This window comes from Haliotis asinina, chromosome 14 (genome assembly GCF_037392515.1).
Source record: "Haliotis asinina isolate JCU_RB_2024 chromosome 14, JCU_Hal_asi_v2, whole genome shotgun sequence".
NCBI classification, from domain to species: domain Eukaryota; kingdom Metazoa; phylum Mollusca; class Gastropoda; order Lepetellida; family Haliotidae; genus Haliotis; species Haliotis asinina.
In genome coordinates, this window is record NC_090293.1 from 54,645,990 (window position 1) to 54,673,631 (window position 27,642).

General features: G+C 39.4%; 1 protein-coding gene across 1 annotated transcript in view; it reads right to left on the reverse strand.

The window, feature by feature from the left end:
• Positions 1 to 1,266: 1,266 nt before the first annotated feature.
• Positions 1,267 to 27,642, reverse strand: part of LOC137261171 (AP-2 complex subunit alpha-2-like) — a 50,841-nt gene continuing 24,465 nt past the window's right edge. Inside the window, exons 4-24 of the mRNA XM_067798877.1 lie at positions 24,452 to 24,594; positions 22,770 to 22,963; positions 22,296 to 22,425; positions 21,877 to 21,978; positions 21,480 to 21,588; positions 20,972 to 21,194; positions 20,642 to 20,738; positions 20,236 to 20,373; positions 16,688 to 16,795; positions 14,364 to 14,438; positions 11,266 to 11,363; positions 10,805 to 10,934; positions 10,445 to 10,546; positions 10,030 to 10,206; positions 9,605 to 9,798; positions 9,145 to 9,317; positions 8,118 to 8,241; positions 7,816 to 7,932; positions 7,266 to 7,335; positions 6,828 to 6,962; positions 1,267 to 6,615 (exon numbers count right to left, since the gene is read on the reverse strand). Coding sequence (XP_067654978.1) covers positions 6,538 to 6,615; positions 6,828 to 6,962; positions 7,266 to 7,335; positions 7,816 to 7,932; positions 8,118 to 8,241; positions 9,145 to 9,317; positions 9,605 to 9,798; positions 10,030 to 10,206; positions 10,445 to 10,546; positions 10,805 to 10,934; positions 11,266 to 11,363; positions 14,364 to 14,438; positions 16,688 to 16,795; positions 20,236 to 20,373; positions 20,642 to 20,738; positions 20,972 to 21,194; positions 21,480 to 21,588; positions 21,877 to 21,978; positions 22,296 to 22,425; positions 22,770 to 22,963; positions 24,452 to 24,594 — 2,717 coding nt within the window. The 3' untranslated portion in view covers positions 1,267 to 6,537. The remainder of the gene's footprint in view (positions 6,616 to 6,827; positions 6,963 to 7,265; positions 7,336 to 7,815; positions 7,933 to 8,117; positions 8,242 to 9,144; positions 9,318 to 9,604; positions 9,799 to 10,029; positions 10,207 to 10,444; positions 10,547 to 10,804; positions 10,935 to 11,265; positions 11,364 to 14,363; positions 14,439 to 16,687; positions 16,796 to 20,235; positions 20,374 to 20,641; positions 20,739 to 20,971; positions 21,195 to 21,479; positions 21,589 to 21,876; positions 21,979 to 22,295; positions 22,426 to 22,769; positions 22,964 to 24,451; positions 24,595 to 27,642) is intronic.

The window sequence follows — 27,642 nt, forward strand, 5'->3', positions numbered from 1 at the left end:
GCCAGAGTTGCATTTCTATAGCTGCTTAGTATATATGATGGTTGCCTTGTGAAACAGAGAACATGTCTACCACACTGTCAACCCGATAACAGTCAAAGCACATAGCTCAATAAGCAAGTCATGTGTGGCTGCCTTGAAAAGCTCTGCTCAATAGATTTCACTGTACCACTCATGTGAGTGTTAGAGTTTGCACTCTTCCATTCAACATTCTGGGACTGCCAAAGCTCCCTCAGACTTTGCCTGATTGTGTCCAGGTGTTCTGAGAGGTCAGCATCTTGGCCAGATGTATCAGGAAATGTGAAGCATATTAAACTTTCCTTGAATGTCGCTGTAAAATAACAAGACAGACGGCCAGTTAGTTGTCCACAGGAAACTATGGTATCCCCATAAGACTGCATCGTTAGACTTCGACATCTCACGTTATCACATCAAGCTCATCAATCCCAATCAACAACTTAAATCTGTCTTCAGTGTCTAGACTTCAGATGAAAACAAATGTTTTCAATGTGATGCCTTTGGATCAACAGCTGAAAGTTGTTTTCTTGTTTCACCGCACAGATTCCCTGTCTCCCTTGACATTATCAACTGCTATTCCACTAATGAATTTTAAAATCCAATCTTGGTTGACTGGATGAAAGTTTATCCCCGCCCCTTGCAGTTGAGTCAGTGGAGAGGACTGCGATTACCTTACAGATAATACATATGCTGGAAGGAATACATGGCTATGAGTCAGTGAGTTCAGTTTAACGCCACACTCAGCAGTATTCCTGCTATACCGCGGCGGTCTGTAAAATAACTGAGTCTAAACCAGACAATACAGTGATCAACAGCATGAACATCAATCTACACAGTTGGAAACTGATGACATGTGTCAACCCAGACAGCAAGCCTGACCACCCAATCCCAATAGTTGCCTCTTGTGACAAGCATGGTTTACTGATGATCAATTCTAACTCGGATCTTCACGGTTCTCAGGGCTATGAAGTAATAGCTAATGCAAGTAAGGCACTCAAAAGACTTATCTCTTTCTCACCTGTCTACATATACAAACAGGGGCCAGTCAAAAGCAATAGTTTGTTCAGGTCCAGTGTGGTCGTCTTCAGTACCTGTCCTAAGTCAGATGAGTTCCACCTACTCAATAACAGTATTTCTGGTGAGAGTCAAAACATCCTGCAGCAATGCCGGTCTGACCCCATTACAACCAATCTAATTGTGGTTCACAACACGATTTGGTCCTCAAGCCAGGTCAAAGCAAAATGAACCAAGTTTTCTTTTTAAAAATCACCTTTATTACATGAGTATGACATGTATTGTCACGCTGTGCAGGTATCACAATCTTCATGAGTGTAGCTACCTGTGACACATTAGCTTGTGGCTCCAGTGGGGATGACCACTCTCCATTCAGATTATCATCATACAAAAACTTTGTTACAAAACCCTTCGTCAGACTACAAAACTTCAAATAATCCAATCATAATTCATGTGACATGTTATAATGACTATTTCTTCAAATCCTAACCACCTACATGTACTTCAAAAGAAACTGTGGACAAACCTGAAATACCACACAATTCACTGTTTCAAGAAACTGTATTGACAACATTTGACAGCTAAGCAGTTTACTACTCAGATGTGCTTACATGTGTTGATGAGTGATCTCCCCTGACATAGCAGGACACTGCGAGTTAACTATACTAACTATTGCACCATACAACAGGAACATTCCTTTTACTAGGAACTACAGATCATTGGAACAATGAGCATATACTTCCGCACTTGGTAACATACCTGCTTCTAACAGAGACAGTCAGGACAACCCCGAGGGTGTGGTTCTCGCTCCCTCCTCAGTGCTGCAGCCAGGGTACATTTAGGCGCCAGGAGGTAAGTACTCACCAGTCCGTGTACCAGGAAACTTGGTGAAACAGACCTTTGACATTATACTACATCAGAAGATGTACAAAATGCATCCTTTGTTTAGGGATTTCATGTAATCGCACATAACCTGAAGCTGAATGTACCCTGGACACTGAGAGGCTCACGAGTCAGGCAGGTTATTAGTAGTCATTTCACAGAATCTACTACTTGTACTATCATGGCTTTCCATTACCAACAGGTGAATGTAGGGTTAAGTCTGTGTTAATCATCACCAACAGTCACATCTCCGACTATAACTTTGTATATTATTTGACTGGTGTATGTTGTAACAGTTCTATTCATCAGGTCTTCTACCAGAGCCACTGATCACTAACCTATATGCAAACACATTGTAGCTATACACATCCTGCATTCCAATACAACCGTGTCCATCTACAAAACCTAAACACATGCCAAAGCTGTATCGTGAAATACTGAAATACACTGTTGATAGATACAACCACGGTACACTACCAATAATGATGTATATATACTGTGTGATTGTTGTGTTTTTCAAGACTTCCCGAAGGTAAGTTAATGATGGCTGGGTCCACTTACCTGAACAAACAATTTACCCACTACTTAAGTCTGACAACAGTTGCAACTGGACTACTACCACAAGTAGCAAGTCCTGACTACAAAAGATAATGGCTAGTCCACATGTGTTGCCATGTTACAGAATAAAGCTGAGGAGTCGTGATGCCCACTGAATCTACAAAATCTTTATGCATCATCATGACCAGGAGTACATTAAATAACATTATGGTGTGTGTGTCTAAATACTGTATCACATTCACAGCATGTTAATAAGCATCAAGTAGAAACTCAGGAGGTCCAGGAGGAGGCCTGCTACTGCACCCTGGTTAAAAGCTGTGGCAGCTGGTGGAACGAAGTGAACTGTGAACTTGAGTGGATAGAGAAAGGCATGTCTCTGAGGATGTTCATGACAGACAGGTTTGCTGGGTAAAGGGGAATGTTATAGAGGGAAGATGCTGATGAGACACTACTTGTTTGGGCAAACTGCATGGGGAGCTGGTGCTGCGGGAGGCAGATTAGATGGTAGGGGTCTATGGGAGGTAGGTCAAGTAAGGGGTTTCTGAGGGCAAGGGAGATGCTGCATGGAGAAGGGAAGGACTGCAGATATCATAAGGGAGGAAGAATGCTGAGGTTTAGCATGTGCACTGGGAATGTAAACAAGAAAGTTAGCCTTCTTTCACTACCCGACACCATGAACCTGTTGACGCTCAGCATAGCAAGTTCACTGAGAGGTTTTAAGAGGGGAGTGCTTCCGGCAAGAAGCATGCTGGTTCTAATGAATTAATATGGCGACCTCTTCCACAATGAAAACATTGTTAATAATATCACCACCTCATAACATCTTTACTCTAGGAAATATATCAGACACATTTCAGAGGTTACCTCCCCTTTACTCTTTCTTGACTTCCACCTCTGGGTACTGTTCAATACATACGGCATTGCATGATCAAACACAAATCTCTTGGTAGCCTAACTAAACTTAAAGCATGCATTTACAAGCTTATATATAGAGCTATATACAATATTCAGGTCAGGAAAGTCACCATATATAGTTATATATTTCCTCAGAGCATACAGCAAAGCCCATCGCTATAGAGAGCTAGTACGACACAATGTACAAAGTATACATGAAATTTACAAATCAGAAGAAAAACAATAAGATTTAACAATGGTTGATAACATATTGTAACCTTTCATATCATGATTCACTCACCCCTCTTGGCCTGTAGTGCTTGTGTCTATACACTAGCAAAGCATTGCATCAACATATCAAGGGCACAAGCTTTTTCAAACAAAGTACAGAATTCATGAATGATAAACCAATATAAACAAGAAGCAGCAAGCTTGTTAAAGTCTCTCACATCACACCTTCAAATGATTTGTTCATGTTTTATCAACACAAGAACATTCAAAAGTGATGACTTCAGCACATCAGCGGCCACTGGGCCTGCACAAAGGACAATATATATACCAAAAGCCAGTTTCACTTCTACCAAGGAATAAATCTTATCCTAATATGTCAAATTATATAATAGTCTTCCATTTCTCTTACAATGATTACTGATGAAGACAACTGTGAGAAGACCCTCAACACAAAGTCCCAGAATTTGCTCCAGTTCTCTCCTGCATGAACTAAGTTATCCACAGCATTACTATCACAAGGTGTAGATGGCATACGAAACATTGTACAACACTGCCATTTCCATAATGCTCCATCTTGCTGGAATTAACACAACTTGCTAACACAGGTTTTTTTCCACAAAACAATTTCCACATCAACAAATCATTAACAAAGAGTGTGTAAAAATACAAAAGAGTGCAAAGTGGAGGCTGGTGTGCCCTTGTATTGTAAGAGCTGCCATGTCCTCCAAGGAATGTTTGTCTACATGGCAGGCTAAACTATGTACACGTCTTGATCCACAGCATTCCCACAATGCACTGCTGTGATAGCAACTTGACCACTTACCTCTTCCAATGATCTGCTATTCTTGAGAGAAAGGAGCTTACGCCAGGTCTGAAGTGTGTGTATCCCAGTGTGATAGTTTCATATGGGGTGGGGAGTACAGATCAAGGTGATGCGAAATACAGACCTTCTACAGTCTACAATCCAAAAGCTGGTCACTGGAACTGATGATTGCTGATGACAGGACAAAGATCAAGATCAAGGTTAAGGATCATGATATGGCCTAAATAAAGGGATATGACAGGCCAAAAATCAGGGATCATGACCAGGCCAAAGATCAGCCATGATGACAGAAGCAAATATCATTAACAAGGCAACCTGTTTTTCTAACCACAGAGTCAAACTTTAGCCCTGAACTACTTACTTATTCTCAACATACTGATGCTTAAAGATACAAGAGCAAATCTCCTGGTAACCATGGTAACATATCCATATATCGACAACACATCTGGCAGTGTGATCCATGCATAATGAAAACATGCTGCTATTTCGCCAACACAGACACTTCTCAAAGGCCTTTATACAGTAAACATCTCATAGCAGTGAATAGATCTGATAACATATCTACAAAGAATATGTACTGGACTGTACTTCCAGTGCATTAGAATTCAGTCCACAATATAACAAGGAGCCATCACATGAAACAATCACAATGTCCAGATCCACCATGGTTCTTTACTGACTTGGAATCTTGATGTGGGAGTCTGACTGCTTGTCGCAATTACCATCCTGGTCAGGGCAACAGCTGATTGACAGTGTGTCACACCAATCATGATGTGAAGTTCAAACTTCAGACTGCATTTTGAGTCTTCTTGAGACCTTGAGTATATCAACACAGCATAACATCCAGTGATCTTCATCTTGCATGCTTGTTTTACAGTTAACAATTCTGAAGAGCCAGCTGCTCTACAAGCTGAAGGTACCTGAATGGTGTAGATACCTTCTGTCAACACTTCAGGCATACAGAAAGTATTTCATTCACAGAGTTATGATAGTTAGATGCACCACTGAAACAGCATTCTGAGCTTTTCCAATTTTGTGTTGAACAGAGCTAACAGAGTTGACCTACCGAGTACAATACAAAATATTTCAAGAGAGTGCCAACAAACAAGTCAGGATGCTAAGTGAATAACAAGGTCACAAAGGACACCGCCAATGTTTAACAATGTTGAGGCTAGAGAGGTTTCTGAGCACAATTCCAATGTCAAAAAATGATTGATGCTTAAGAGATTAGCGAGGACACTGTCGGTATTCAATAATGTTGAGGATTGACTGGTGACTGAGGACACTGCTTATGTTGAACAATGTATGAGTCACTGATGTTCAACATTCGGTGTTGTCTTGTAGATGTGGGACGACTGGACAACCTCCTCTACAATTCACAACACAAGACAGAATACATCACTGACCACATCACTCCTGCACATATTAACACCACAGAGTAAATGTTAAATTGCTCTGAAAACATCCCAAAATATTCTTCAAAACTCCATGTAAAAGTTTAATGAAGCAGACAACAAACTATTACACGAATTGGTCAAAACCAGACTAATGCGGAACACTGAAACTGAACCACAGGTCCTAAAATTCCTAACGTAAATGATAATTCTTAAACCTCATCTTCAAGTTCAAGTACGTATCCACAGCTGTAATTCAAATCTCTGCCAAAACTGAACATCCATCTGAAGTCTGGTTCAGGCAAAATCCACAGTACTAATGTCTAAAAGTGACCATATATTTTGTCATATATATATTTATTCATAATCTTTTTGTCCAAGTCTATTTTTCATGCCTGTCTTGTCTTCCTCCAAACAGAAACACCCTTTGGTTTACTCCTAACATGCAGTGCACGGTTCTTCCAGGAATATGATCACTGATATTTTCTATTGTCCAGCGGCGGCTCCTTCTGAAATATCTGAACTGCTGAATCCATAGACAAGTAGAAAGACAATACAATCAGGAATGTCTTGTCACGTGACCGCCTATGAGAACTCCATGAGCACCATTGTAGGTTGGTTGATGAAGTTGCCAAGCATTCTCCACGTCAATGCCAACGGAGAGTGAGTTGATTGCTAACACACAAAATATGTCTACGTGTTTTGGATTAGCATAACACAGGTCCCTTAAAACTGTCCCTCCAACAAGTCGCCTAATATGGACGCTACGGAATCTTTTGTTGATCTGATAGTCAGGCGATACATCTGAAAAAGACAGTTTAGTCCATCAACATGTATAACAAAAGTGCAAAATAATACAAGTACTGGTAACACTGCTGAATAGTTGGGATTGACGGTACTGAACTACCATGCAGAAGTAACTAGTTGTCTTGAATCAATCACAGCAATTTACATTGTAAGTAGAAGTCCAGTTATACAGGGTAACTTCTAGTCGAAACAGCTTGTCTGTTACATACCTCTACTTGTTTATTGGGTTCTAGTCGAATCAAGCAGCCTGTCTGTGAGGTCCGTGTGTGCAGGATGCCAGCTGACACAAAGTTATCAGGATTTGGGTCGATTCCTTCTAAAATACTAACTCCAAACCCTATAAGCTGCAACAACCAAAGAAAGAAATGAAACAGATCAAACCTTGAAACTAATGACAAAGAGAAGTTAATAATCACCTACACATGGAATACTGCCTGACGCTAAACACAAGCATATTGTCTTTTTCAACACATCTCCAAGCTTGTTATCAATCCACACAAGCACGGCATATGACGTGCCAGAAAAGGCTCTAGAAAGTGTATTTTACTGATGAAATGTAATCCCAAACACATGCTCTAGTTGATACAATTTGACAAACTGTTTCCAGTTTACTACTAGTGGGCTCAGGACAGTTGTTTTTCTCTTACCTTTGCCTTTGTTTGTTCTGTATCTATTGGAAACTGGGCCTTAAATATCTTCTGACACTCCTGATTTGGTCTGAAAGTATGAAGGGAACATCAACAATCATCTTGGCCTCTATAGTGTGCTCTGACTGCTCACATTTTCAACATTCACATATTGTACCCCACCTCAAAGAGACATCCCTCGTAATGACCAATTAATACATTTTCCCCACTCACCCACACAGATATCCCTTGTAATGTCCAATTCACATATTTTCCCCACTCACACACACAGACATCTCTAGTAATGCCAAATTCACATATTTTCCCCACTCACACACACAGACATCTCTAGTAATGCCCAATTCATACACTGATTCATACTCACACATGGTCACCATCCATGTACATACTCGCAATAATACACGAAACTCCCAACAAAAGATCCTATAAAATCAGAAAAATTAAGCAACATTTGCAAGAACTGAAAAATACACCAGGTTAAATGATTCCTTGCTTCAGCATATATGACAATGAGCGTAAAATGAAGCTCCAAAGAAACAAGGTAACTTACTGGCTAAGTGCTTTCCACCTTGTAAAGAATGATTCCGAGTTCATTTCTGCCGGCTCTATGAATTTATTGAGGAACACCGGCAGCTTCAGAGTCAATCTCTGGGCAGCTCCACTGTGTCTGTGGAGCAACAATGTCGGTCAGTCAGTAAACATTGGTAGAATACAGGATAAAAACTGAATGAGGGATCACGTGAGATTTCACAAATGTGGAAACTTATATTCATCAGTTAATATTTGTCAAAGATACAAGTTGCTGAACGAGTTAAAACATGTCATGGGTAGGAATTTCTGAAATCTACTTACATATATGACAATTCTAGAGTTGGGTTTTGTGAGAATTCAGTGATGCACTCTATGTTGAACATTTGCTGCACTTGAGCACCACCGTCTATTGTAGGTTCCACAGCCTTTGGAGTCATCTGGAGGGGTGAGACAGTCAAGGAAACAACCACATATTCACTTGCCTATCATCAGATTTCATGTCCTTCAGTAGACACATGAGCTACATCAAACCATCATCACATCATTGATCAACTAAGGATAATCTCCCTTACACCACAGATAAAACTGCTGACAATCATGTTCAGATCACATTCTCCCTGGTACAACCCTTGTGAGGCAGATCATTACATACAACCCCATTGTCTCAGGTCATGAAGGCTGCATCAATGCCATGACCAGGTCATCCTAATCATATGAAATGTCCATACAACTTTCATACCAAGCCAGACAACTCAGAATAATGTCACATGGTGAAAAGACAAGGAACCTGTCTACCTTCAGTTTGGTCATGTGACTTGGACTATGCAGACACTTTTTTGTACAAGAGAATGCCTGTTCTATGCTTGTGCCTATTTCAGCAAGAAGACGGTTATCCCTAGAAGAAACACTAGGGATGTCAAAATACATACGTTTCATGAATCCAGATGTATCACAAAACCCACGTATTATGATACCCATGTCACGATTCGACAAGTACCACAATACCTATTTTCGCAGCATTATTGTGTAAATTTAGTTACATTTTTAACACATTAATATTTCATATTTTATAACTGTCCATGAAAGATCAACATTTTTTATTCTCCTAGATTAAAACGATATAATTTCCCATCAGAGTGCATGTAAAACAATTGTTTACACCTCTTGCATGTCAAAAAACATGATACCATTGCAAAATGTAAAAAATACATAAACATATTTAAATAGATACTTTCAAAACTAAATATCGATATAGTGATGTGTCCTGGCATCCCTAACAAACACAGCATCAGAAAAGCATGTAACACATAAGCTACTAGACTGTAACCGCGACCGCTGCAAAGGATATCAGAGGCAAGTGGCCCTGTTGTGTTGAGGTCAGCCTTGAAGTTAGTAAACTGGAATGATGTTTTATTTCCATAGAAGACACCGATCCGGGCTAGGTTCTGTCTATACTCTGACTTGATGCCAATTTGTAGCAAGTCATTCTCGTACAACACCCCGTTGTGCTTCAAAATGAACCTGGAACAATGAGTACATGATTGTGTAGGAGTAAGGAATACATCGAGGAGTGAGTGAGTGAGTGAGGAATTGAACCTGGACCGTCAGCACGACAAGCAAACACTTTAACTACTAGGCTATCAAACTGGGCCACATGTGTCACAGACGACATGAAACATTACCTCTTGCCTGAGGAAACCAGTGGCTGGACACATAATTCTGCCACCAAACTTTTTGATCCAGTAACAACAAACTTTAAATTATGGCCACTAAATTGCTGCCTCAATTAGTGAAACTCTTGCACATACTTTTTGAGTCCTTCATCTGTCGCTGCAGTGCCATTTGACTCCAGGCCATTGGACGTGCCTCCTCCACTTCCCAGCGTGTCGAACACATCTACCAGGTACCCTGCTGAGCCACCCGAGGGTGCCGCTGTTGATGTGGGCGCTGCTGAGTCCAGCTCAAGCAGTATTGCAGATCCGGAACTTGTCGGTGATGATACCTGTACACAGAGAGTCAGTATGTCATTTTTACAGGAGTAAAATGGGTTGGTTGACAAATGCCTGGGGTCGGGGCAGGTCATTTGTAATATGAATGTTCTTTAAGACTGTGTACATGTTGGAGAGGTCTGGTGCATTGATAGATGGGTTGGCACCATACAATAGAGAGTGGTGGTATGAGAGACCATTGTAATTTGAGATTGGTGTTATGAGAGATGGGTATGTAAACTGACAGGGGGAGGCTGACTGGAGTCAGCGGCTGCATTAATGTTCATCTGGGCTGCAGGGAGTCGGTGCTGCTCCTTGGCCTCAGTCTGCTCTGGGACACTTGACGGCTTCTTCTTTTTCAACTTGGCAAGGATGGAGGATTCTCGCTCTGGGAAGGGTGGCATCTCCTCTAGTACTGTAGCCTGGCAACACAACATTAGATAGCAGGTGAACTTACTGGTGATGCAACATCACAGTGGGCAATTCTACATCTCATTCCGTACTCCGCACACAACTCCAGCAGTATGACCAGGACAGCTGCCTTGTCATCTAGCATAATTGTATCATACTTCATTGCTAAACGGAAAGACCAATTCAAGCGCTGCTATATGTATTTCTCAGGTATATTTATTAGTGTGTACTGCATATGTGCCAACTTACCAGGACGTCTTGAGAGGCAACTGAACTCAGCTGGAGATACTCTATTGCACGCTGTTGTAGTTCCACATCAGGATTTCTCATATTATTGTCACTCTTCAACACCTGTCAAAGATATAGACACATGTTTACTTAGAATACAGATCCTACAGCTCTGACACAGACTCATATTTACTTACAACACAGATCCTACAGCTGACACAGATATAAGTTTCCTTAGAATACAGAACTCAGAGTTGTTTGGTACAAGATATGAATGCATAACTATATGAATTCTGACTAGGACTGGAACATTGCAACACTGTGGTAGGTATTAGGGAAGGAGCACATTCACACTGCTACACATGTATTGTATGCGCTCACATCTTGTATCTGGGGCTTGATCTCCGGGAAGAGGTTGATGAACTTGATGTATGTTGACAGGAGCAGTCCCCGGGTTGCTGGGCCGCAGAGGTGGAACTTGGAGTGGAGCAGCTGGAACTGTACCACTGGGCTGAAACACAGTAACCATGGTAACACATCATGTGCAGGCAGTCATACAGATCTGAACATGGATACACCAAGTCTGAAGGAAATAGATATTTGACTACACTTTGGCATCTTAAATGAAATGAAAGGCTTACCATTGACTGACCTAGTAACAGATAAAACAGGTTAGCGAGAAGCAAGCATATTCTATTTGTAACATATTGGCCTCATATCATCATGTTTGTGCAAAGGAATCCAGTGTCTGACAGCCGGTACACTGACACAGGTCACGTCTATCACCTTGTCTGGCAGGTAGAACTAGCCATCTCATCCCTGTGTCATATCACTAGACTTACCTTGACCTTGGATCACCAGCAATGAGGTTACCAAATTCTCCCAAAATGTATCCCCCAACTTTCACCATGTTCTCATGGCAGGCAGGTGCTTGCAGGGCCTGGCAATACAAGTCAACAGAGCATTATAAGTTATACTTCTTCTTAGTTTGTTACCAGCATCAGACTGTTACACCACTCTCTATTCTAGATGGGTAAATGAAACAGGCTGGTATATATTCAATACAAATCAAGCTAGAAATTACACTGTCAGACCTGCCTACCCCAAATTGGGCCTTTGTGGATCCAACTCTATCATTTGGTGTAATTTTTAACCTTGAATGTGTAATCAAATCTGATCATCATGATAATGTGTTTAAGTAACTAGATAAATGAAGTTGGGGTTGTTTGTCTAACATGAAAGCAAATACTCCCTTCTTTTTGCCAGTCAATACATAGGCATTGTCCGATGCTAGTGATAGACAGTTTGTCCAAGGAATGTTGTTGCTTTCTATTTCTTGACAAATCAAGTTGAAAATATTCTCACCAGTTGCAGCCACATCTCTCAATACTGGAACTGACAGTAATTCCTTCTTCACACCTGTACTATCAGCAAAAGATATCACTAATGGAAACTGTTTATCGTATTCATCATTGCTGCCATCTGTTGCTACACTGAATGGATTCGTCTTCAAAGAATCAATCAAACTTATTCTCACATCATGAGCAAGTTCTTTAACAATTGCAGTCGTTTTGCTTCTTCCACATTCATAATTTTTGGCAATTTCAGAATCTGGGAAAGCCACTTTGACTGCTTTGGTGATAGAATCTGCTGCTGATAATGGTAAGTTCAGCTGAACTAACAAATGGCTAAATACTGATTCAGCTTGTGTAACTTTGTAATCAGTCACATTTGTTTCATTTCCAACAAAGAATTTCTTAATTTCACCGCTCGATTTCGCTACTTTCACATATTCTGTGTGAGTATTGGAGTGCACGTGTCTCTCGATATCGTACTTTCCAGAATGTGAGATGCTAAAATCTTTTTTGCAGTATCTGCAGAAGGCATATCCTACCCCACGTAACGAAGGTTGTATCCCTGGAACATCACTATATTCTTTGCGGTATTTCTGCTCAATTTTGTGTTTCTTCCCACCTGATTGTTCGCTAGAAGATTCACTCTTTCTTTTTGGCGGTGCCATTTTTCTCGCATAACATGAGCGGAAGTTCATCATTCGGACCATCATTCGGACCAAGTCGTCACACCCCGAATGCCGATTGTCGTAATGTTACTCGGTAGCAGTGTTTGTGAATGTTGAGCGATCATATCAGTGCGTGGAGTTTCAATGTCAGCTTGTTAAATATTTTGGCTTCTACATGTCAAACATCACTTGAAAGGTACAGTCCTACTGTTTATGTAAAACTACAACTTAAATAAGTTCAGATTTAATGAAAATTCAAGCTCACACACAGATGAACCATGAAGGGAGCAAAAATTGCTGCGATTTTTTTCACTTGCAACATGTCATAGTATCTCCTTACGTTTTTCCATTGATATTTTAATTTTTCACGAAATCGGAAATTTATAGTAAACAGATATAAAAATAATATGTATGGTTGGCCATTTCCCAATGTCAGGGGCTTTCCGCTCGGTAACGGAATGTAACAGCGCGAAATGCCGCCGTTTTCGAAGCTTCGAGTGAGTAACTTTTGAGACGATTCGTTTGATGATGGGTAAGGTTTGAAAGCTCTATACATCAAGTATGTAAATGTGTCCATGTCAGGAATTTTTCACAGTTGTAAGAAGTGAATTTATTGGATAAAAATTGGTTACTAGTGACGCTATTTTTGCCTCAGTATGAAATAAGGATCATGATTTGTCAACATCATACATGTGACCTAAGTCAGCCAATCACATAACAGCAGTGGGTGATGTCCCCGTAATCTGTAGATTCCGGAGAAAGTTCCGGGTAATTTCTTGATATTCTCCTATTCAGTTCTAAAAAATCACCACCTACATGTACATTATGGACCTTGCTGGACGTATCGTGTTAGGTTATGACCAATGACAAGAACCTTTACGCATATATTTTAGCATTAAACATCGTGTCCGAGCGTCATGTTCGAAAGCGACGAGAGCCGAGATGTCACTTGAATTATATTTCACCAACGCACAATAAAGATGAAAATAGTAAGTGACAATGACCGTTTCACAACTTGGTTGAGTACTGTTGTTGATTTCGTTATTCAGGTTATTTAATTTGTTTAGTTCTCTCATCGAAACATCGTTAATTTGCTTATTTTGAACTCTAATGCTGAACCATTCCTCGAATCGGTTTTTTTTCAATAAAATTGCGAAAAATAGTGTGTAATTGTAATCTTGTTGATAATATAAGGTCATCTAAAATTTGTTATGTGTTATCAGACATTGTGAAAAGTGATTAAGTTGATAAAAGAAGCATATGTTCGTTAGGCTCCGAAAAATATGTATCATTTTCACATGACTAACCCTGCCTGGCCGATGAATCGGCCTCCGGTGTTGAATGGGTTAAACACCGAGTTACGGAGAGCATTAAAAAAATAGTAAAATTTGAAAAAGGATGAAATAAAGATATTCGATGTTTTTCACAAATGCAGAAAAATGTACCTGTCAATAACTTCCTTATTTACGTGTCTGAATTCAATAATGAGGCAACAAAAATAACCTTACAGGTTGGTCACTTCATATAATTATCTAATTTGCGTAATTTTTTCTCTAAAGTCGTATTGGCGTAATTCAGGTGTAAAAAACGTAATAATTACGCAGAAATCGTAAGGGTAGGCAGGTCTGCACTGTCACTGTGACTGGCTGAAACGAAGAGATGAAAGTAATACTGGCTGCCAACTCCACAATATTCACTAACCACTCATCAATATTAGGAAGTGGCAGCTTAGGAAGTGAGTGAGTTTAGTTTATGCACTTTTAGTAATATAAAAGCGAAATCATGGCAAGGGACACCTGGGGACCACAGAGTGGTGCTGGTTCTATCTGTCATCCACCATTATACAGTACAATACATTCTATCATCACAAACACGCCTGCCTGCTGAGTGACAAGAGTTGTCTCCCTCTTGTTGACTCACCTCAAACACAGTCTTTGCAGCATACCCCTGTACATCGTCCCTGTTGATGACGATTTGTATGACCCTGTACCACACCTGAGGGAAGGAGAAGATCATGATACAGAGTCTCGAATTTTGAACTGACAGAAACTTGAAAACCACAACACTATGTTATGGAAATTTGATCAGACAGTTAAAGGGGCACTGATGCGGAGCAATTTCCGTGGACTGGTGTAAACTTTTGTTATTGTTTTTCTCCCGTGCGTACCCGGATGATATCCCAGAATTCGTGACTGGTTCGTGACCTCTGCTGCGCATTCCGTAAGCGCAATTGATAGTTTAATTATAGACAGATCAACTTAGGTGAATTCATTTTTACTTCATAACAAATGTATTATGAAAACAAATGAAACACTTTGAAGGTTAATCATCTGCCAGTGGTAGAAATGGTAAAAAACTATTAGGACGGAAAAATAACGAAGCCAATGTACGTCTCTATATTTTGTCTCATAACCCTAATTGGTTTATTGTAATATTTGTATGATTCTGAAAATTAATAAAAGAACACACGATCTGCTTATACTCATAGTAAATTTCTAACATAACAGCAACATTTATACATTGTATAAATTGCCAATGTGGATCCTATTTCACACTCATATGCGATCTAGAGATTGTTTTCTGTCATACAGATTCTGCTGAATGCTACAACAAATAAATTAAAACAAAATCCAAATAATGAATGTAAAACAGACTAATTTTATAGCAACAATGTCAGGCTACTACCTTGTTCAGGAATGTATCCATCAATATCCACGTAAAAGAAATCGTATTCCATTCATCTGCAGCTGGTTAATAGTCCTGCTCTGTGTCGCGTGTCTTACAACTGTCTCATTTGCGAAAAAGTAACACATCGTTTCACGTCTTTCGTTGGTGAAAACCAGATAAACCTCTCATTGGTCTCCCAAGATAGCACACCTGGCAACTAATTGTATGATGTCCACTATTCAAGTAATTTAGTTAACCAATAATGAGCAATCAATCAATCAACGCAAGGGTGGTTAATTCTTTGAAGGGAGGATGTTGTTTTTGCACTCACTCTTTACGACAGGGTGTAGTCATGTACACACTCTGCCTTTTGACAAATCCGCTAGAAGATAAAAGTAATTAATCAATCAGTGTGTTATCAGTTAATCCTTTGATCAATGTTTGTTTTTGTAACTCAGCTGATAAACCCTCTTGCATCACTTACATGCACATATTACATAACATACAATACATTTGCCATTACAGACCTTAATTTATAATGCTAAGTATTTACTCCAGACAGGAGAAGTGCCAAATGGGAACCTTTGTTGAGTAACCGAAGTGGTGTTACTACTAATTATACCTGTTATAAATTCATTAATTGACCATCCAGAGAATGATGACAAATACCACGTGTAGGTTTACACCATAAAATGCGAGTTACAGCAAGGAAGATGTAATCTCTGTGTCGCATGCAGCCTGAAAACACTTATGGGCCGAAACTGTTTTGCGGATACCAATGGAATTTCGTTACATAAGGAATACACACAGGCATTTGCTGTGTACTTGGGTAAATAGGTGAAATAAGGGTTTTTTTACGTAAGAAAATTTTCAGATTTCTCTAACAAAGGCAAAGTCATCGTTTTTTGTTTACGAATTCAAATAAATCAACTGTGTGTTTTTATTATCATAAATAATAAACCATTGTAGCTACCATAGCTACCAAAATTTACGTATGATATTTGCTATCACAGCTGAACCAAGACTCAAAACTACCTATATACATAAAGCTTTGCAATCTTCCGTACTGAAACAAATGGCTTGCTACGTGCCTGTAGACATCATATTTTCATGTAACACAATTAAATATCTAGGTTAAAAACACAGAAATAGGATCAAATTGGATCAGTAACTATACCATCCAAGCATCCGAAAAGAACTACACTGCTGGGATATTTGGTTACGATCAGACAAGGGATACCATGGATATTTTTAAACAAATGGCATATGATGGGCATCCGGCCTTCTGACTGTTAAGGTGAAGAAATTCTGCTAATATGGACAGGAGCCCAGTTCCTTTGTCCGCCACGGTCGAAGGAGCGGGCGCTGACCAATTTGCGGTTTGGTTTCGTAATTCGACCGTTGGCGAGAAACATTATTAGCTCCGCATCAGTGCCCCTTTAAATATATGTGGATCTGAGTATGGCTGACAAAATGCATGAAGTGACAACTGGGACTATCTTGAAATTCTTAGATGATAAAAAAGTCAAGCAAACAATGTAAACGTACTGAACTGAACGGTTCAGAATTGCACGTACCTCTTCACTAACATAGTCTCCAGCGATCCTGATGAGGTTGAGGATGACATCAACATACCAGGTGTAGTCCACTGCATACTTCTCTGCCAAGATGGCTACTTTGAGAACCTGGACACGACGCAAAATATGCACTGTTAATGGGACATGTTGTCTTTGTTCGTATTTTACAGATCGAATGATTGTTGATATTCCTTGAAAAAATGAGTCAAATTTATGCCAGAGATGTTGCAAAAGTTTCCACGATAACCAGTGCATCTGTAGTAGAAAGCCACTATGCTGTTCTTTACGTTCAACTGAGACCAGGAATCCCCAGCTGCTGCTAGTTAACCTTTAGCCTGCTGAGTTAATTTCAGCACAAGATAAGAGGGTGGGTGATTTCAAACATTCGGTTTGTCACTAAATAAGGAACAACTTAAAAAATATTTGGCTCATTAATACTAGATAGAAAAATAAACATTATAAAAAAATATCCAGATAATTTCAAACATACAGAGGTTAATTACAAGACAAACATAAATAAAGTAAATTTTCTTAAATTTACCTGAATTACCTGACTGACAGCTGGATGTGTTTTATATTAGGAACCGAATAAATTGTCCAATTAGCGCAAACCGATTTCAATATTTTTATTACTGATATTTCATAAGTATCTGACGGTAATTTGGTATATTTGTATCCGCAAATATCTGTGCGACGACAAATTAAAACTGAAAAAAAAAATCAAAATCATATTTTCGATATCACAGGTCTTACTGAAATGCCACTACTACGTTTATGTAAACGTGTCATGTCATGAAAGTAGCAGAATAAAATACATGATTTAAAAACATTCATGATTGCTAATCTCAAGTGTTATGGTTCATTAATTTTTGTACAAACACGCAAAAAGCCGGTGTTAGATAGTGTTACACATACAAAACACAAACATGGTGCGCTTTGTCAACTCCTACATAACATATAGCCATTTTGGTCAGAAGAAAGTTTACAGAACTCTTCTGTGTAAGACCTAGAGAAAGAGGGAGAATTTCTCATTCACAAGTGTTTCATATAATATTTTCCGTTTAGTATGACGAGAGACAGACGTAAATTAAGATCGTGAAATCTAACTTGTTTTCTAGTAAGTGCAAAGGTCACCGGATGTGATGTCACAGACAGGGATTGCCTAATGAAATTCATTCGTTATTGAATATTAACAGAAAAGTTGCAGATATTTCTTCTGGCAAATCCAAATTTAGCACAAATTACTGTTTAAATTGATTAATCAGAGCTCATAGCAATTACTTGGTGTATTTTTGACTATATGATTCGCACTAGACGAACCACTTTGACCTTGTATGCTCCCGTGACCCGGAAACATTAGTCGATCAAGACTACAGATGCAAGTTATTTGAATTTTTGTTCATATTAGGCAGATTACTTTATTGTCCACTGAATATAAAGATAGCAAAGATACTAGCTTGTTCTTTTTATCACATGGTCCGACACTAAAACGTTTACAAACATCAGCCTCAACAACAGGTGTGCTGATATGGGCGTGGCATTTGTGATTCAAAATACCATTCATGCTTTTCCTTTGTTATTCCTATTTCCTTGTTTGACCATGTAGTGTAATAGCAACTGCACAATACATGTTTTATAAACTAAATTATATTTTCAGTTATAGTTTCACACGAAATCAGGGATGATTTAATAAATATTGCGTTCATATTACATGTATGCACAATTTATATGTCTCACTTCAGAACAAGTTGAATTACATTCATAATTTTATCCAATAAATTAACGCTCTTGCTGAATAATTATGATAGATTCGTCAATGCTTTATGTTTCATAGCTTTAAATCTTTTCATATATTTTCATATGTTAATGTATTAATAATATCACAAGTATTTTTCTTTCCCAAATAGGCATGGGCAAAGACACTTAGGATCTGTCAATGCATTAGTAGCGTGTAAATAAACAAATTTTAATTAATGTCTTTCAGTGATGTGGAAAACTGACGATTTTTCACAATTCTTTAATAAACTACACGTACACCATAAAATATATGGGTAGATGTTTCATATTATTTTGTGTATTTTATTTCTTTATAATATCTTGCTGAAATGTGATGCACTATGGGTGATGCCACCATTTTTGTTTTCAACAGTACCTCTTTGTTTAGTGAATCACACATGACTAATGTCATTTATGTTGTTGCAGTAACAGTATATTTATCAGAAAATGTTATCAGTAATCAAAATTGTACTTCTTGCGACGATATTCACAGACCAATATAATGCTATTGTTATGACACACTGACAACTTATAAGTCTCCCAGTGTCAGAACATTCTTTGAAAAAAATCGACTGCAAATATCATTGACTTTGGATTTGCTAAACTAAAGATCAACACGCGGCTAATTTGAGGAGGAAAAAATACAACACTAGCAGCAAATGACAACTGCTATTGGACACTACTAACAGTAAACAAATGAAGATGACTGAAAGGTAATTCTGGTGTATAGTATGGATCTTATGGGAATTTGAATTAATTTAGAAAATGTATCAAAGGTCGTTTTCCAACTCGTTTATATTTTACCTCCATGAATGCCATATGGTGTATGTGCTTCCGGTTTCATCAAGGGTGGGTACAATTACAAATATTGTGATATTGTTTCATGATCTGCATTACATAGGTATTGACTCGTTTTCTTTCAATGTATACGAGTTCAGATTCTGCTAATGAACGCATATTTTCAAACATCCTTCATGTCTTGTCACTTAAAAAAAACACGTAAGTTTGGCCACGCCCTTTCGGGTCACCAACATTGTGAATCATCTGAATGTTGGAAGGTTTATCAAACAAAATCAAAATAAACTCGTTAAATATGGTAATTTCTGTGCAGAGACAATAATATTTACCTATTCACAACAGGTGAAAAATAGTTGGATATATTTACAGATAAAATAGTTGGATATATCAAAAGGATGGCACATTTTCTTCGGCATTACGATGCATGTGGAGTTGTTTGTTTACTGCAGTTGCCATGATCGTTCCTGTTCGTCCAATTGATGATGTAACATTGAGATTGGTTTTGTTTATAATTATTTAAGTTGAAAGTTACCAATTCTTAGGGAAAATGGGGAACTTTTGAGCTTTCTCTTCGTCAAAGAAAAAACATTTTGATTAAAGTATCAAAACATATTTCATTATGAAGAAAATATAAGACTGGGCACCACTGAACGTGGTGTGCTTGAAGTCAACAATGGCTTTTTTTTTCGAGTGCGTCCCAAGAAATGTGGTGATCATATTTTCAATTCGCAGGCATTTCGTTTTAAGGTATATAAACGCATTGAAGATTATATATTCATAAAGCTGAGAATTAGTACATTCCATACATAATTCATATGACACATAAATCCGACTCGTTGAATAATTATTGCAAGTTATATTTGGAGATGTCATTATCTTGCACTCCTGTCGAATGGGTTGAGAGGACTAAATGCTACTCAGAACACTGCAGCCTCTACTAACAGTCTTCTATTCTTATCATGACCATTGCCTACCATCTCCTCTCGGATTGAGTAGTCCGCTGTCTCCAGGTACTCTAACATCTCCCCAACAATCTCCTCTGCATTGGTTCGGTCACACATGGCGTACAGCAGGTCCACTGCTCTTTGACGAACACTGACGTCCCGCTCAGTCTGCATGGACCATGGATAAGTCTTAGATACGGACAATACAGTAACATTTCTTGTTCACGTCATCTTTCCTCTGATTTGTTTGTAAGTAAAATGTCACAATTTCAAATAATTATTGTCCAAAAAACGCAATACAATTTAATATGAAGCCACGTTAAGCAAGCAGGACACTATTCCTACATTCAAATATTGATACACACGGCAGAGACGTTGACTCTACCACAATGGTCGCAATCGATCCCTCGATATGCATGATTTGTAGTAGACTAACCTTGAGGGCTGTGATGACCGTGTCCTGGTGTTTCTTGACCGCTTCATGAGAGAACTCGGACGTGGCCAGCAGACACATGCTCTCCAGCGCAAGGTACCTGCAATATGAACACAATGAAGCATCACCACATCGCAGCATCAACAAACTGCAGCATCAATACATCGCAGCAACTACACACTGCAGCATCAGCACATTGCAGCATCAACAGCTATATCACAAAAAGAACACGACAACCACACAGCATGATTAAGCCAACTGTATATCTCTTCATGCCACAGGATCCCTATTAGTGGGTAACTGACACCCGAAGACAAGGGGAGATAACTGCACCTGAGGTTTGTTTCCTTGTGTTGGAGGAACTGTCCCAGCTGGTTACATGCTCGAACAAGAAGGTTGGGGTCGCTGTCCATGTGGATGATCAAGTTGATGGCCTCAAACAGGACAGCATTTTTGGCATTTGAATGCTGGACTTTTTTGGACTTGGGAGGTTCCTGGGCCTTATTTAGGATTGTCTCCAGACACTCCGTAAGTCTGGTCCGTACACTTGGGTCCTCTGTGGAAAGAATGGACATATAAGATTGGGATATTTTAATTGTCTGAACAAAAGTTGGCCATTCATAAATTTGTGCTGTTTTTGTGATGAACAATACAAACAATACAGAAACTTGTTACACTTGTTTTATCCAAACTGTCTTAGTATTGACTAAAGGACAGAGCAGCATGTAACAACTGGAGGTGAGTATTTCTGGTAGACTGAGGCAAAGCATTATTTCTAAGTTTCTTATTTGGACAACTGTTGGCATCCTGACACAACACAAGACACTGCAAGATGTCTCACCTGGAGGTGGATAGTTCTGCAGGAGTCGCAGGAGTTTGACAGACAGCCATGGTGCCGGCACAAAGTAGTACGTATAATCCTGGAGATCTGTGTAGGAGGACGTCACAATCTGAAACATCAAGTGCTATGGTTCATGTCAATGCGTGCACCACAGTTCATTCTTAACATGGTCACTGACAATGATCCTGCGAACAAGAAGTCAGGCAACACCGTTTACAATGCTTTTTCACATACCCCTGCTGAACTGAACTGAACACCTCTGTACCCTGTTCTACTGTTTCTGATCACTGGATTGACTGCTCCTGACATCATTGTTTACAAACTGATGCCATGTTGCTGACATATTGCTGAGTGTGGCGTTAAATAACAACTAAACAAACCTGTTACTGAGACTTACCCTGCTGAGTCTGGACACAGCCAATGAGACACATCCTTTGTATTCCTCTGGGTTCTTCTTCACAAGGGCCTCAATCAGACTGGCTGCTGACGTGACTACTCCCTGAAACGTCAACAAATGGCAGTGAATTACAGAGGTTGAAACTTACTAATGGAAGAGATAGGCTGCTGGTCAAAAACACCACCATTCATTAACATATTCGATCTAATACCTGATCAATCTCATAGTACTATAACAGTAATTGTAGTCTGTAGAGACAGTATTCATACAAGCCTTGTCATGGTCCCTGAGTTGCACCTGGCAATAGCGACAGTTATACACCAGGCTGCTGTTGTACATACATCAATACATCAACCCCTAGCTTTCTGAAACTCTCCAAGCCCACATATGTCTGTGTGCAGTGTCTGCTTGTCTCTCACCATGTGTTGATCGTTGAGCAGATGGACAATCCGTGATGTCCACTCCCCCATGGGGATCAGATCATGTGAGGAGCGAAGTAGCTTGAGGAGGGTCAGCGCTGCACTCTGCTTCACAGAGTCGATCGTGTCACTGGAAGGGGAATTATTCATAGAGTGAAAAACCTGGACTGCTGAGAATCTTTATGCACTATTTTTTTTCAAGAACAACCAAAATTCCCTGCTTACAGAGTGTATCAGCATTGATAATTATCCAGGACTGTTGATAAGTAAGGGTCACCATTCAGGTGTAAATTGCCCAGAAGTGAGCACATTGTTGTTCAAATAATACGCAATAATCTGAGGACAAGTATGGAATGCATCAGTACATTAATCTTCTCCACAAAATCAAGGATGAATTCCCCTGTAGACAAAACTGTCAATTTCATATCTCACTCAAGCCTCAATTACACTGACTACTTATATTTTGTGTCTTACCCTGAGACTAGCAGCCTCGGAATGTCTGAGCTAAGAGTGTCTGCCATCTCGCGGCTGCCAATGTTGGCAACGCACTGCAGGGCAAGGTTGACGTGGATGGGGTTGCGACTGCCGAGGTCATTCTTGATGGACTGTATGACCAGTTTCATGAGATCACTGCTTGCACTGATGAGCACGGAGATGAACAAGTAGCCCTGAGGAGAGTGAGTGGAGAGCAAGTGAGTGATAATGCATCTTAAGCAATATTTCAGTCATATCAGGACAAATCTATAACAGAATATGTACTAATAATGTTAACAGAAAAAAAAGAAATCACTGTTAACCCAACAATGATTTTTTATCATTGCTCCATATGACATCAACACCATTCATTGTTTCTACATCTCTCTCCATAAATAGCCATTAATATTGTATTTCTGGCTGCAATCAAACTAAATTACATCCTCATCTCTGTCAACTATACATAATTAGTTGTATCCATAACACCAAATTGAGTTTACGAGTAGTTCTAAGTACAAAAGGTGGGAAAACCTCAGTTTTGAACAATGTGTGCTGGGGATATATATTGCAGTCACTCTGTCAAGTGCCTTCAGTTAACAGTACAGTCTCCAATCCATAACTGACCAATCTCTGAGTGTCATTAAGCATTCCTGAACATCAGAACATCCTCAAACTTGTTGCCATGGAGATGCCAAAAACATATTATTCAGAATTCCAAAACTACCAAAAGGCACCGGTACATCACCAGATTTTTCTATGTGCCAAGTTTGGTGAAGAAACATTGAATGGTTTTAGAAAAAGAGTACTACCACCAATTCCAGTCAAAGTCAAACTTGTTGCAATCGATGCCATGGAAATGCCAAAAATATTTCATTCAGAATTCCAAAACTACCAACTGGCCCCTGTAAATCAGTAGACCAAGCTATACACCAAGTATGGTGAAGAAATAGAGAACAGTTTCAGAGTTCTACTCCGGAAAAGAGCACTACCAACAATTAAGTCCAAGTCAAACCTGCTGCAATGTAAAAGGCCAAAAATATTTTATTCAGACTCCCAAAACTACAAAAATGCACCACCATACCACCAGACCTAGCTATGTGCCAAGGTTGGTGAAGAAATAGGGAATGGTTTTAGAGTTCTGTGGAAAAGAGCACTACCACCAACTTCAGTCTAAGTCAAACCAGTTGCCATGGAAACGCCAAAATTATTTTTATCCAGAATACCCTACTACCAAAAGGCACCAGTACACAACCAGATCTATCTAAGTTTAGAGAAGAAATATTGAACGTTTTTAAAGTTCTACTCTGGAAAACATAAATGTTCATGGATGGACAGACGCACAGATGGAGTGCATTTTAATATCTCCTGTAAAACGTGTTGCAAGGGATAACAAAATCTGAAAGTCTGCTTTAAAATAAACAGTACATTAGCTTTATCCAAACTTCTAAGAGCAGATTCATCTCAATTCTTTACCAATAGTTTTCAATGACAATCCACACCATCATCGGAAATGCAACACTGTTGGCCGACTTTCAACATGAGCAGTTCAAATATTTCTTTGTTCATGAATAAACATGGAAAGAAGGCAATCACCATACAGTAAAGTAACACATCACGTTCCTCGGGTAGATTTATCTGGTAATGAGATTGTTGATTTTTATAGTGTGTATTCCAATACTCACAATCTGTTTTTCTGTATACTTGTTGGAGCTGAGCAGATTGACGGCCTCCATGTGACCGAAATCAATGTCATGTCCCAGTAGGAAGATAAACAGCAGCTTGCAGACATATTTCTTCTTCTGGTAGCCATCCAAGGTCTTGTCCCCTGCAACAGACAGCCATCCATTATGTCAGGCACCACCTGCAAGCTTCAGTAGTTTCTGTACTGAATTAAGTGCAGATCACCTGGACTGGTGTAAAGTCACCTCAGCAATATCAAAAAACATCACAGAGGGGAGGAACTGTCAACACATACTAGATTTGAACCTTGGCTGGACAGTTGACCACTGTGCTATGTCCACTCCTCCACCTGCTAGGGTCCTACGGATTTTAGTTGTTACATTTGAAACTAACCTCATAAACATGGCCTGTAAGATGGGTTGAGTGACAAGGACAACCAGTCTTATGTTAACATCACTGTTGTTGACAGTTATATCTTGGCCCTATCACGAACACAGTAATACACACAGCATGGATCTGCAAGGCTGTTTCAGTAGAGTATGTGAATTTGGCTTAAAACCCTTGACTGTTATTTCTGTTGTGTCATGGTGCAGGCAAATACGAAAGGAAGCTAGTTTTAAGACTTATAGCACTTTACTGAAACCCCCAGGTACAAGAGCTGAATACACATTATGAAGTCAAGTATTTCTGGCTGCGTCCCATAACGTGTTCAAGCGTTAGAATTACTGTTGGTTTGAAGAATCATAATAACTATCGATATAAAAAAATTGTGTCATACCTTTGTGATACAAAAAAAAAAAAAAAATCTTTTTAAAAGAATTAGATTTGTTGTCTGACTTGTAAATAACTAAGTATTTTATGATTGGAAGTTGAATTAGTAACTGAGATTGTTAGTGGCTGTATCCTCCAGCGGGTTTGAAGTACCGTAAAATAATTGTCCTCCTGAGAGGGTACGCAAGTCCCAAACCATTTGAATTCAAATTTAATCTTCCATTTTTGGTAGCAGTAGTATTTCTGTCATTTTAGTTTGTGGCTAATCTTGCATACAATCACCAGCAGCTGAGTGGATGGTGTAAATCCAGCTAGGGACCAGGTAGCAAAAGTACTGTAAGTCCCCCATGGCCTCTAGTATGGTGATCTACCTTCAGTTGTTTGTTATCTATAGCCTGTTTTTATATTGTATTGTCTGAATAGTGATATCAGTTTTAACTTTTCACGCTAGTTTTATTTCTTATTGTGATATTCTAGTTGTTTTACTGTCCTTTGATGACAGGTTTTTACCATATACATAAATACCTTTTTTCAAGAATCGTCTCGTCATGATAAGGCTGAAATACTGCTGATGTGACTTTAAATATTAACTCACTCACTCATTGTGATAAAATCTTGTTCTCATTTAAAAACCCACTAACGAAGTTGCATGTTTACATTTATTCATGTAAACAATGTGCAAAATGGTGTTCTGCTTCATGACCTAGGCATAAATAAGTCAACATTCAACAGTAATGTGAAATATGTTCATTTCTGGCATTTATAAATTTATTAAGCACCATGTAGTTAACAGTTACCAGTCACTATCAAGTATGTTGACAGCCAGTCCAAGTAGACACAGCTGTGTTCATGTTGATGTATGTTTGGTGCCTTACACAACTAACATGGCGATATCTCGCTGTGACCAGCTTCAGAATGATATACACAAACGGATCTGAACAATGGCAAGCCTTATTAGTCTACCTGCTTACAGCAGATCTATTGCATACAATCAGTTTCCACTTCACCACAAAATACTTCCATTCCACCTCTCAGTAGAGTCGGTGTGATAAAACACTTCAACTTTTGTTATTTAACAGCCTGATGTAAATAAGCAATGTGACTGGCTGGGGACACATTTCCCTGGGGATCAATCAGCGGACTATCAGTGCAAGTCCAGGATAAATGGCTGATTGGAGTTGGCTGTGAAGCTCATACCTAAAGCTGCTGGACATCACAGGCCTCATACAACCATCAATGGTGGTTGCCATAGTAATCAATAACTGAACATAACTTCAGGGTCAGGAGTGCCATCAACTGGTGCTTCGTGGACTTACATACTAGCAGATGGGTCAAGGTGGGTCCAGATGGGTCCAGATGCTACGTTGGACATGGTAGGACAAAGTGGAGTTAGGCTGGACATGGTGGGGCAAGATAAGGCAACATCTTCTCTGACTGAAGAAGATGGTGACATGGGAAAAGCTGTATCTGGAGGTCAAGCATAGGTTACAGGATCCTGCTGGTGGGACTTACACTGAACAGTGCAGAGAAAGCACAAGTTGGGGCTTAGCAGGTGAGTTGGTGAGTTGGTAAGTTGGTGAGAGAATGTATGAATGGTTGAGTGAGTGGAAGCAAGAATTGGTAATCTGTGTCAATGCATGAATGGATAAGTTGGTAACTGTGAGGGGAAAAAAGTGAGAAAAAAAGGGGAGTTGGATGGTTAAATGGGCATCTCTGATTCCTTCCTTCACAACCAGCGAGCAATAAGCGTCTTCTACATATCATACTTCAGAAGGTATTTTGACCTTGTACAGTAATTGCAAAAGGTACCATACTACAGACAATGCATTCTTGAAAATCACTTCAAGGAAACATAATGGCTACACCTTGACCGTTTCACAACTATGAAACATTAATGACTTCCACCAAAGCTTGCATGTAATCATGAACTTGTCCATACTGACGATGGAAGTGGCTACTAGGTTTGTAGCATGTCTCTTAGCTGTAGAGAAGAACTCTCAAACAAAAGACCTGGCCGCAACCTGCAGCATCTGAAGCCTAATGGATTTATAACAGGGACTTTACTTAAAACCATATTGGATGTTTGTGTATTATACACACAACAGGCTGGCATTGTGTCATGTTGCACACTTCTGTCAGGGCTATTAAGTCAATGACTCGTCAAACATGTTAGGCCTGCATTCCATTATACACTTCCATTATAAAAAGAAAAAATGCTGACAGCAAGTCAGTTATAAACAACAAATAGCCTGTCAGCTCACTGGTAGGACAGGTGAGTGACCTATGAATTGGGTAGAAAATGGATGCAGAGGTGCTGATAAACTTAGAAATATAACTTGGGCCAACTGGGATTCAAACACAACCAAAGGTTTCTGGACAATGTCAGCTCTGAAAGTGTTAAGAACCTCACTAGCAAGTAGTC